Genomic DNA, 12,692 nt, shown 5'->3' with positions numbered 1-12,692 from the left:
CGTGATCGTTCGTGACTGTTTCCTATTCGTTTCGTAGTTTCTATCGTCCTCCACCTTGGCGACGGGTTTCGCGGCGTCGCATCGGCGTCGGCGTCGGTTACGAGTTACGAGTTACGACTTACGACTTGTGACGAAAATTCGAGACAAAAGAGACGCACGCATATATTCCGTCAGACGTCTCGTTATTTCCGCAAGACAGCCGAAGACAGCAAACTGGACGTTATTAAGGAATTCTGTGGCTCTTGTAACCGGCTATAGCTGTACGTGTGTGCGAGCGTGCGCGAGACAAGGGAAAACGACTACGGCGTCCATCAGCGCGTCTCCGAGGGGGTGAGTTCCTTGCATATATTTATTTCCGCGTTCGTACTTGCGAACGCGACTCACCAATAAGTTCGCGTAAGCGTTCTAGGTAAGCGCTATTACTATCATAATTAGTGCAGCGAGAGACAAGTTCGAGATCGATCTATGAAATTGGGGAAAAAAAAAAAAAACACTTAGTAATTCGCTGATCGCGATCCGACTACCCAAGTAATGTGTGTATAATTCTTTTGTTTAATCTCACGAATCGATTTCGGCTTCCACGCATTTTCGCGCATTTCCGCGAGTGATATTCCCTATGAAAGAAAGAATGATCTCGCGGTCAGTTACTCTCTACTCTATTTTATTACTCTATATAGTTATTTTATTTCAGTTCGCACGTACTTTCTCCCAGCATACATCTTGTATTGTACATATCGCCGGCATTTTTTCTTTCTACGCCACCGCGCGCCGGCAATCGTCGAAAACGAAACTGCAGACTATGATTCTCAATCTATGATCCTCTTTCGCGTTCGCCAGGCGATACTTTTGTGGAATCGAGTATATTATTCTTCTATTAAATATCGAATCCACATGATGCCAATGTCGCTTTCGCGTGCATCAAATCAGCACGAAATATCGCAGTTAATTTGAAAGATAATATTGCATTACTCCATTTTTTTTTATTTTTTAGTTCAACGCACCAATCCTAAACAAACATCAAGACATTAACGCTGTTTCCTTAATTACGGAGTAAAATGCTTAATTGTGAGATTTGTTCATTTTAATTATTCCAAGTTTTTACATATTCACACTTATACATACAAAACAATTCGATATAGCCTTGGACACGTCCAAAATATGTGAAAAGTCCCGTTTATATGGCTGTACCTTAGACATTTAAAATACGAGTACGTTTCAAGGATGTTGTTTGGACGTTCTATAGTAAGATCATTTATAAATTTAAACATATTTTAAATATATTTTACTAGACGAACGTAGCAGAGTTTAATTACTTATATACAAAAATGTCATCATATTTATGGTTAAATCAACCATAGCATGCTTATACGCAAAGAAAAATAATCTGTAATCTTGCTTCAAAGATTTCACCCCTGATTTGATTGAATTTGTATTGATGCAACATTTTTGATTGAGCAAGTCTTGAATTTAGTGCAAAGTAATACACCTGTGTGAAGTTGGCCGCTTTAAAACCTTTGAAAATATTCATTTTCTTTAGCGTTCATTCGATCGCTCCATCGTTCGCACATGTCTAAGTAGATATACCCCTCAACCACGAGCAAATTAGATCTATCTCAATCGATAGATTTTCGTTTGCACATTCCAAAACAAGTTGATTTTTCGTTTGCATACTTTTAGTTAAAAGATTATTAACAATTAAATTATTTTCAAGACAGTCGGTTCAGATAATTAAGTTCAAATCGCAATTACTATACTCAAAATGGCATGAATCGATAGGTTTTTGTTTACACCGGTTTACACATTTCAAAACAAATCGATTTTTCGTTTACATCTTTCGTTTAATTTAAAAGCTATTAATGTTGACAAATAAATGTTGAGGGCTGTCTTCACACCGCAAAAAGTACGTTTTCGGTTCGAATTCTAAAGAAATTAAATTCAAGTGACAATCGATAGATTTTTACTTGCACATTCCGAAATAAGTCGATTTTTCGTTTGCTATTATTATAGTTATAGTTTTAGTTTAAAAGTAAATCAACAAATAAATGTGTGAGGGGGGGGGGAATGTACGGTTATACGGCTTGAATTCTAAAGAAACAAACTTCAAATAACACGATAGATTTTCGTTCGCACATTCCGAAATAAGTGGGAAATCAGGGTTGGAAAAAACTCGGGCTTTTTTTTTTAAAAAAAAGCTCAACCATGGGTATTTTGAGGGTTTTGTTGGGTTTTATTAGGGGTATTTTTTTTATAAAATTGATTATTTGATTTTTTTTTTAGTGTGATCGTAAGCCGGTATTTATAGTCCATTCTTATTTGAAGACCGTCTTAAATAATATCTTGTGCTAATATGCCTCTCTGATTGATTCATGACATCTTATTAAGACAGTCTTAGATATATAGGAATGGACTATGAACACCGGCCGTAGTATGAAGATCGACCAACTTAAACGATAATCTGCAGTTCTACAGCTTCTGTATAGCAGTGTCGCAGGGTGTAAAAAACGAAGCACACAAGTCGTGATATTTTATTTATCGCGCCATAGAGACTGGAGTGTCTCTCGAACACATTTTATTGCCACGCATCAAATGTAAAAAATGTTTTCAAGAAAATTGTTACGGTGTAAAAACAATTTTCTACGTTAGCAACGTCTGTTACATTTAAAATATTTGCATTCTTTGGAGATATCGATGAATTGCGTTAAATTCGCGGTAAGATTTACGCCCGACACTTAATTAAACGCAGGCGTTCTTCATTCGATTTCAGAAATAGAGAATGAGCCAGACAGATCAGGAAGAAAGCATGGACAAGAAAGAAATCGCCGAGGAAGAGAGAGAGAAGATGCTGAACGTCGAAAACACTAAGCACACCAGCATCGCACCTGCGCCCGATGTCGAATCCGAGGAGCAGAAACCGAAGAAGATACCGATCGGTGGCATCAAGATGCCCGGATTTTGCCGTACGAAGAGCAAGGAACCGTGCAAGGTACATTATTATCATGATTGCCACCTTTAAATTAAGTATTCCAGAGATTGTTGGCTCTTTTGCCCGACAAGTAAACTTTACGGAAATTCAGACGCCGATTTTTTTCAAATTTTTCACATTTTCTTACGACAAGAAAAAATCTAAAGAAATTTGCCATTGATTTTAGCTCAAACTGAGTTTGTCTGTTAAAAAAAAGATTTTATTTTTTACAAATACTCAATTTTACACATGTTTAAAACAGTATTTCTTACACACACAAATAACACTACATCCGATTTTTTGAAGCTCGATATACGTACGGAACCAAAGTAATAGATAATAATTGTTAAGAAATGATTTTTCTTAAAAAAAAAAAAAAAACCTTTTACAGAAATACAACTGGAAGCTTAACATGACGTTATTAACGCCATGTTATTCTAATTAAAAAATCAAAGAATCACTAACTACAATAAATCGCTATTACGCAACAGAAAAACTAAATCTAGCTTGCGCCTCTTTTGTTCATTTTTTGTATACCTTTAAATATTTTTTATTGCTTTAATATATTTTGTGAATCTTTTTTATTTTCTTTTAAATACACATTTCTTATATTCTTTAAAAATATTTTTTGAGCATTTTTTTCTTATGAAAGTGTATCAATATTTAAAAAAATGAATTAATTTTGCATTTGTAAAAATTATATCAAATAAACATATTGCTGAACAATTGTTTTACGCATGGTATAAAGCTTGTTGTATGACCACCGAGGTCTTCGGTGCTCTAATGGCTTAGGACGCTCGTACGGAATACAAGAGATCCGGGTTCAAGTCCCGAGGTAATATTTTTCGCAATAAATTTATTTAAGGTTTTCAGCACATTGTCAATTTAATTTAACTTGTGATATTATTGCAGTAGTTTAATTGCGTTTAGATTAAGTCCGGAAAAATTTCGGCGCGCCGTTTGAATAACTACAAAAATATGATATATATATATATATATGCATGTACATATATAGGATATAGATAATTCACTGGGAATTATTTAGGCAAAAAGATCTAGCTTTGACCGTTATAGGCTTGAATATGCTTATACTTAGTATATATTAAATAAAATCAAATACAGTTAAAATCAAATTTCAACCCTGGTATTGGGTCCTCTTCAGTGTATAAAATATGGTTGATAGAATTAAATAGAATAGTTAAGAGGAAAATCAACGCGTGTACTTCAAAAAGAGGTCATCAAAATTAAAAATAGTTATTATCTCTGGAGAGCGCTATTATTTCAGGAGAGCAGTTATTATCTCCGGAAATATTCGTTCAAAAAGCCGAAATCTCCGGCCGGAACCCGCAGAGTTCAACAACCGTAACTATGATATTTTATCTGATCTGAATGATATTTTCCACAGCGTTAAGTTTTATAATTCTATTTCGACGAAACGAAACGAATTGAGCACAATTTGCAGTGCGGATTATAACATTTCGACGCTGATTTAGTTTATTATTGAGTGCGTTTCATCTCACCCTATCTTTCGCGCTTTTTACATATTATTAATATTGTGTTTTTTTCATATGCTTCATATATGCCTCACTTTAGGTACAGTAAGTGTAGAAAGTACAGCGTTAATAGATCTTTTTAGATATTGTATTATCTTTTGCTGCGTCATTGGTGATCGCGCGGATAATTGCAGTTGCTATTACCAAATTTAAAAGTAAACCCAAGTTGTACTACTTTTATTGCGTTAAATTGTAAAACACAAGTACAATAGTATTATTCTTGTTGTGTACAATTAAAAGGTAAAATTCATGTAGTGCTATTTTTATTATTTACTTAACGTTAATTAAACCCAAATTTACTATTCTTGTTATTGATTCTTCTATAGTTTAATTTAACTTAATTATTTTCTATGCAAAATAATTTGTACGGTTTATATTAAAAATCACATTGTAATACAATAAAAAAAAATACAATACATATATGTATACAATGTGTAGTACGTTCGAAAATAGGTGACTGCCAGTAAAGGAAGTAAAATTGGCATCATTGAAAATTACTGGTGCTACGTTTCGTATCTCTTAGCAGTAAATTGGTATGTACACTAAAAATAGTTCCACTTGAGTTTTATAGTTTGGTACAATCAATTTTTTTTTTTTTCGAAGAGCACGAATTTTCTTAGCGCTTTTTTTACTCTTTTAAAAATTTATTCCACTTTATTTTCAAGTGCAGGGTATAGAGAGAAAGAGAGTTTATCTCACTATTCTTCAGACTAGAATAAAATTATTTTCGAGAGAAACAATGATTTGTTTCTTCTAATTATACCTTCCACACTACTCTTTTTCTTTAAACAATACCTTGTTTAAAGAAGAAATTAAGGTTCGAAGAAAGGAGTCTAATATTATCATCGTATCTTTAAAGAAGCAGATATCAAAAAATTAATTTCTCCTATTTATTGGCGTGTATTAATTACTTCAGTTTGTTTGATCGATTTTAGGATGATGTGGCTAAACCAACGGAGTCTACGGATGCTGAATCAGCTTCCGTGGTGATAAAGGAAACCGAGCAGAACGCTTTGTCCGCGGAAAAGCCAATTATATCCGTTAAGGATTTTAAGGAAAAGGAGGGACGAAGGGGAATGTTGAATTCCATTCGGATACCTTTGATGTCGTCCGTTTTCTCCAGGAGAAAAAAAGTAAGTGTCTTTTATGCCTAGAGATATTTTCTAAAATTTTCTAATGAAAAGTCCCAAGTAGTATGGCAGCGCTTGCAAAACGCTAAAAAAGCAATTGTATGCGTTTTTTTAGCGCTTTGTTGACGCTTTGTAAGCGCTATGTGCTACTTGAGATAAACTTGCCAACACGTATGAAAATTAGATTACAAAGCTGGAAACTCTCCGTAATATTTAGAAATTAATATTGAAATTTTAGGAATTTAAATTCCACCACTACCACCACCACCACCACCACCACTACTACTACTACCACTACCACGCACGCGCGCGCACACGCACACACACACACACATGCTCGCGCGTGCGCGCGTACCTAAGATTAAAAGCTTAAAAAGAAAGATTTATATCGATCTGCAAAATTATGTGTATACGAATGCTGAGCGAAGACTCAATGTAAACAAAACAGTCATTGGCTGGTATTCATAGTCAGATCTTATATTCAAGACCGTCTTAAGAAGTCACAAACCAATCAGAGGCCGGTATTCATAGTCAGATCTTATATTTAAGACCGTCTTAAGTACAGTCTTAAGATGTCATGAACCAATCAGAGGGCCGCATTAGCGACTTAAGACATTACTTAAGACGGTCTTAAAATAAGAATCGACTATGAATACCGGCCAGAGGGCCGTATTAGCGTCTTAAGATATTACTTAAGACAGTTTTGAAATAAGAACAGACTATGAATACCGCCCATTGTGTCTAGCAGTAGGTATTCGATCTTGCAAGAGATGGCGTTGCAATATGTTAGATAAGGACAGATGTATGCGTTTGAATGAGACAGAACGATAATGTAAGAAATGAATTAAACACATGTCACTATTATCGACTTTTTTAATTTGGAATTAGAAAAATCTGTACTATTGATATCGATCAAGTTCGACTGTCACTCCAGCAACTCTTTAAATTGGCCAATTAATGTGTGCTATCGAAACCCTCCCACCGACATACATATTGTTGAAAGGTCCTCCTTTGCCACTACGACCAAGACTTTATAGTCTGCGTCATATACTTGGGCAAATCTCTAAAATATACTGCACGAAGTCCGAGACGCACAATGGTGACATTGCGCTTTCCTGTGTGTCCAGCAACATTCCTTTTCTATTCTGGTATATCGAAGCAACCATGTCCAGTGAGCACCTATGTCAGGCGATAGAACAACCCGTCGCACTGCCTACTCTTGCAGACAGAGTTCATTGGCCTCCACAATTCGAACGGCCACGTTATATCACCTATATCACCTTTATTTGTTCAGAATAAGGAATATTGGATTCTATGAATATACATTACCTACACGATACTACATTCATAGCCTATCGATTAAAACCATCGACATATAAAATGGACTGCTGAGTGGTGGGGGTAGAAAGACGCGCAGAGTGAGAGGCAGATAAATGGATGAACGTGAGATCGGGACTTCTCGCTGGCCATTTAATAGGAGCGTGTCCTGGTCTCTTTCAATCCAATGAAGATAGTGCTCATGGAAAAACGTATATTTGTTTACATTTTGGGGACGAATGAAAGATCTAGTTTATCAGAAAAAAATTCAAGATTTAGAACAACAAAAACGAACATTAAACAACATTTACTATGATTCATGTTTTCTTATTTTAATATCTCGTAACTTGTTTTCATATGTTAAAGCCGTTGTAGTAGTTTTGACACTGTATGCAGAGACACCCTGTAACAAGTAAAACAGTTTATATACAGGGTGTCTAATACTAGCTTTGCCAGCGTGTGCGGATGATCTATCTGCACACGCTGGCAAAACTTGTCGATTTCGTGATAGAATAACCTGTATGTTTAGAGATTAGATAAATAGATGGAAAATATATAATATTGATATTATAACAAATTAATCTATTTTTCTTTTCTCTAAAATTTTTAGAGCAAATTGTCACTCTGAACAGTGAAATCTTACTCTTACAGATTGAAAATTGAGCTCGCCTTTTTCAAAACTGGTTCAATTTTCATTCTTTAGAGTGAGATTTCAGCCCAAAGAATTTAGAGAATAAGTTGCCGTAATATTTCCTTTTTAGGAAATCGATACCGAGTTAGGACCAACCGGTACTGCTGGATTAGCGAGTATCGAAACACTCGACGACGGCGCTTCTGAGAAAAGGCCTATCGTCGATGAGGACGGCATGGAAACTGTGCGACTTGATGAAGAGGATGTTGACAGCATTAAGCGACCAAAGCATCCCCTGGTGATCTATCTAGCTACATACAGGGCGCAGGTGTCCGTCTCAGGTACGAAGATACAGAATTTATCTCGCAGTATTCAATTTATATTTATTCTTATTAATTGTTATATGTAAAATTGACATATTTAAATCGATTGATATAGTGGCGACCCTGCTGATGATGGTCAGCATCATCGTTATTATATGTGTCATCTGCGTCGCACCTAGGAGAATTTCTACCAAACCTTTGAAGAATGGCAAGAAGATCGAAGCAGTGACGTCGTGCGGACTGGTGCAGGGTATCTTGGAGGATGGCGCCTACGCGTTCCGTGGTATTCCATATGCAATGCCACCGGTGGGCAATCGTCGCTGGCAACCAGCTGAATCTTTGAGCCGTATCGAGCACTGCTGGAACGGCACTTACTTGGCGCACAACTCCTCCAAGAGCTGCTGGCAGCGTGATATGCACGGTCTCATCGACGGCGTCGAGGATTGTCTCTATCTTGATGTATTTACACCAATAGTTGGATACGATTTTCAGTTACCCGTGGTCGTAATGATCGGCGCCGAAACCCTGAGTGGCGGTTCGCCCGGAGTGATGCAACCTTCTGCCGAGCTGTCACGCGTTCGCGACATCGTATTCGTACGGCCAAACTTCCGGTAGAGAGTATACATTGAACTTATTATAATACATTTCTGCCTTTTTCAATCAAAATTTTTTTTTTATCCTTAAACATATACTAAAATCGAAAAAAAGTAAAAAATTTCTTTAACTTTTTTTTTATTTTAGTATAAAATCCACTGCACCACGTCAGGATTTTGCGTTTACTTTAATCCTGTAAAAGGATTTTTTATTCCATTTATTCAATTCGGAGATTTTGATCAAACTGCAATGTCGACAATTGGGTCTCTCCAGCATCCCCTTAAGAGAGTCCTAGTCGTTTGTTTTATCAATTCCATAGCAAAGAAACCATTGTTACCTGAATGACATTTTTGCTCAAGTTTCCCATATCCAGAGATAATCTGGGGTTAATAAATACTTGTAATTAAGAATATAGCTTATACAGGGCTGTTAGCGGTCAGGGAAATTAAAAAGTGGTCAGGAAGAACCGAGAAAACCGGGAAAAGTCAGGCAAATTATTATCGAGAAATTTATTAATCTAAGACAAAATTAAATTATTATAAAATTCTGAGTTTAAACTTCTTTAAAAATTATGAAATCGAATTTTTAAAATTTTTTAAAGAAGCAATGCAAATATTTTTTTTTATTTTTACTTTTGCAATGAGCAATTTGTAGAAAACTATTAACAGACATTGTCAAAAAAAAAAAAAAAACTTTGCAAAAGTCAAAACATGTATGTATTAATGATGAACATTTCGTAAATCATTTCTAATTAAAATTAATTAAAATGATAATTAAAACACAGTGTTTTAATGAAATAATTAATGCCCGTATTAGTCGGACCATATATTCAAGGCTTCCTTAAATTTATCTTTAGATGCTCTACGAATTATTTTATTGACTTACTGAGCATCTAAAGAATATAGTTTATAAATTTGAGGAAGCCTTGAATATAAGATCTGACTACAAATACGGACAAAAATCTCAATAAGCAATGTGTAAAACAAAAATACGTGTATATCCGCCATTTCTCGTAATTAAAAAAAATTTTTTTTTGTTTAACTCATAACGTAGTATGTTCCATTTAACATTTGCAATACACTCACTGCAAATCATATTATTATTTATATTTGCAACTTGTTTTGTAAGGTAAATAATTCTTTGAATATAAATCTTTTTTTATTATTCTATTTATAAAATAAAATATTTTAATATTTTTCTTTGTTTTTATTCAAAGAATCTTTCAGCTTTTAGTTAGGGAATTTTTTCAAAATGTGACAGGGAAAAAAAAACTGGGAAAAGTCAGGGAAATGTTTTTTCTTTTTCGTTAACAATACTGTTATAATTAAAAATATTTTATAATAAAAATATTTATTGCATTCCCCAGAATGGGAATTTTCGGATTTTTGGCGGTCGAACCTCTCACCAGAGCGACCCATCCTCCAACATCGGGCAACTATGGATTGTCAGACATCGTAACAGCCCTTCAGTGGGTACAGTTAAACATTGAACACTTCGGCGGTAACAAATCCTCCGTTACTCTGTGGGGACATCGAGCAGGCGGCACTCTTGCAACAACATTGATCGGCTATCGTCGAGCTAAGAGCCTTTTCTCGAAAGTGTGGATATCCAGCGGTAGCGCGATCTTCCCAGGCAGGGAATTGAATTTGTCTGAAGACATAAACCGACCATTCCTTGATTCAATTCGTTGCAGCGACGCTGCCTGTCTCAGAAGCAAGAGCGCCGAAGATCTCATGGACGCTGTGCCAGAGTCGTGGTACGTAGGTACCGTTGGTCTACCAGAAATGAAAGAAGACTCGAGCATCTACATGGAAAGGAGACACGAGTGGCTCGTTTTGGACGGAACGATTCTTCAGGAGCATGTCGGTGAAATCTTGTCGCAGGACAATCTTATGATAAAGGTAGTGATGGGTACCACCGCACACTCCGGTACCCCGCTGCAATACCTATCATCAAATGTCACTCTTAATGCGACACAGGTTGAAAATCTCGTACGAGAATCCTTGCTCGGAATTAGAAGCTATACACATGAAGCTCTGAGGTGAGCGATCTAGTTATGATTAATGGTCGATGTGATGTATTTAAATTATTTTTAAATCTTTTTCTCAAAAATAATAGTGAACGTTGCGTATTGTGTGTACTATTTCCCGGTATATCAATTGCATACAAGCCACTTGCGCACAAGTCTATCACAGCGCCAGAAAAAAAAAAAATAGAAAAACCCCTTACGCAGAAGTCGTGATTAGCAGTGGGCAATTGCTACAGTGCGTAAGTGAATCATTCCCCTATTTTCTAGGCACTACAATGCTACGTTGAAGGGATTGGTCACAATGATTTCCGATATTCGTGTAGTATGCCCGCTACTGACGCTCGCCAGGATGAACACCAACATACCATTTTACGTAGCCACTCAACCACGCCGACAGCATTTGGCCGATTCTGACAGTGACGCCGCGGCCATTCTAGGAACCTACGGTGCTGTTACGCCTGCGGAGAAGAGACACGTGTCAGCTATGCAACAGTTATTTAACCATTATGTGTGGCATAACGAAGTCTCGAAGGCTGATCGATTAGGCGCGAAGAGAGTCTTGATTGTCGGTCAAGACGCGCTGCTCGCGCAAAGTTATTCGAGTTGCGATTTCTGGATAAACAAAAACATCGTACCGAAGTGTGGGCGGGTCGATTAAAAGGCTTTTATTGCCGTGCAAGTTTATGTAGCATCTGTAAATTTGCACTTGGAGTGGCGCGTATTGTCCATTGAATTTCCGCGGATGCTAATTTTCACAACACAAGTATATACTTTGACTATTTTAGTAGATCGATGCGATAAACGTTCATTGAGATTATGCAAGACGAACAAAGATCATGCCTTTGTGAACATATAATAGTACCTGTTTAACCATGACAATTAATTAATGTAAAGCCAAAATATAAAATAGTGATTTTTTTTTTTTTTTTTTAAGAAAGAGGTATAAAGAAATTTAGTAGATATCTGTGTATGTGTGCCGACGTGAATTCGTTCTCAATGCTAAAATATGACGATATTTTGCAACGAGAAACGTATGTTATTCTTTATATCTGAGACAAACGTACGTCTGGCCATAAGACACGTGGACTTATCTGTATGTGTATAAATGTAAATCAAATTGTAATATATTTATAGGGCAGTAAAGCTTACCGAAAAGAAAATGCGTAGAGAGGCACAAGTATAAGAGAGAAAAAGATCGAGTTAATGGCATAAATTATACGATTGTATATTCTTATAAAACGTAAGCAAATGAGTGCGAAAAAGATAAAAGGAGTAACGATCTTCAACAACTTTTTAATAGCGAACAATAGCAAATTCGATTGAATGCATTCAGTACTTATTGATGCATATTAAAGCCGTCGTACACAAATTGACATAAAAATATGTATTTAATATAAATATATAAAAACGGATTAAACCATAAAATCGTCAATACATTTTATTGTGCTGTTAAATAAAATCTGTATTTTATAATTCGAAATATTTACGTTTTACTTTTACACAGATTAAATCAATGTAGAATAACTTTATTATTTACTAGTGAGCACTAGTGCGTTCAACCGAATTGGCTCTGTAAGTCAGTCGCATTTTGGACGAAAATTTCTCAAATTCAGGAGTAAGATATCTCGATATAATTGAAACTTTTGGCTCGTTATGCGTAATCGTACAGGTATCTTATTCTTCATATGCTTAATTGTATTCACCTCATGTTATAGACGTAATGGTAGCATAAAAAAAAGTCTCAGAATATAAACTATTGATGGATTATCGGTGCACTTCGACGAGAACGAATTCGTATCCTTGCACACAATGGGCCATGCTCTTCTGGTACGGAAAATATCCATTGCATCGCGTTTGTGGAAGCAATATCCTATCGGATGGAATTGCTCATCAATAGTTTTTTCTTTTATACGAAAATACATTTTATTATCGATATTTTTTTTACATATTTATAACTTATTGTTAGAGAAAGCAATATCCTCTTGTTCTCGGCGAGAGAACCGCAGACTGAACAAATATTATACATGAGTAGTATTTATCTATTCATTTAAGGGGGTACTCATGGAGGCTTTTATATTATTCAGACTGAAGCTGCCAAATTTAATACCTTTTATATCGCGAATTATCCACTAGAGTGATAAAAATTCTACTAT

General features: G+C 35.7%; 1 protein-coding gene across 2 annotated transcripts; it reads left to right on the top strand.

Annotated features, from left to right (window-relative positions):
* On the top strand, window positions 1-11,459 carry Nrt (Neurotactin). Of its 2 annotated transcripts, none has more exons than XM_018503904.1 (7): window positions 1-209; window positions 2,763-2,983; window positions 5,451-5,648; window positions 7,724-7,934; window positions 8,032-8,527; window positions 9,877-10,551; window positions 10,807-11,459. In XM_018503904.1, the coding sequence occupies exons 2-7, from the start codon at window positions 2,774-2,776 to the stop codon at window positions 11,195-11,197; spliced, it is 2,181 nt and encodes a 726-aa protein (XP_018359406.1). In that variant the 5' UTR covers window positions 1-209; window positions 2,763-2,773; the 3' UTR covers window positions 11,198-11,459. The 2 variants fall into 2 exon arrangements, with proteins under 2 accessions (XP_018359406.1, XP_018359405.1); XM_018503903.1 differs by having other exon boundaries at window positions 1-330; window positions 2,765-2,983.
* Window positions 11,460-12,692: the final 1,233 nt, after the last annotated feature.

This window comes from Trachymyrmex cornetzi, unplaced genomic scaffold (genome assembly GCF_001594075.2).
Source record: "Trachymyrmex cornetzi isolate Tcor2-1 unplaced genomic scaffold, Tcor1.1 scaffold16, whole genome shotgun sequence".
Taxonomy (NCBI): domain Eukaryota; kingdom Metazoa; phylum Arthropoda; class Insecta; order Hymenoptera; family Formicidae; genus Trachymyrmex; species Trachymyrmex cornetzi.
The sequence above is the reverse complement of the archived record's forward strand: the minus strand, read 5'-3'. Positions and strand labels throughout refer to the sequence as shown.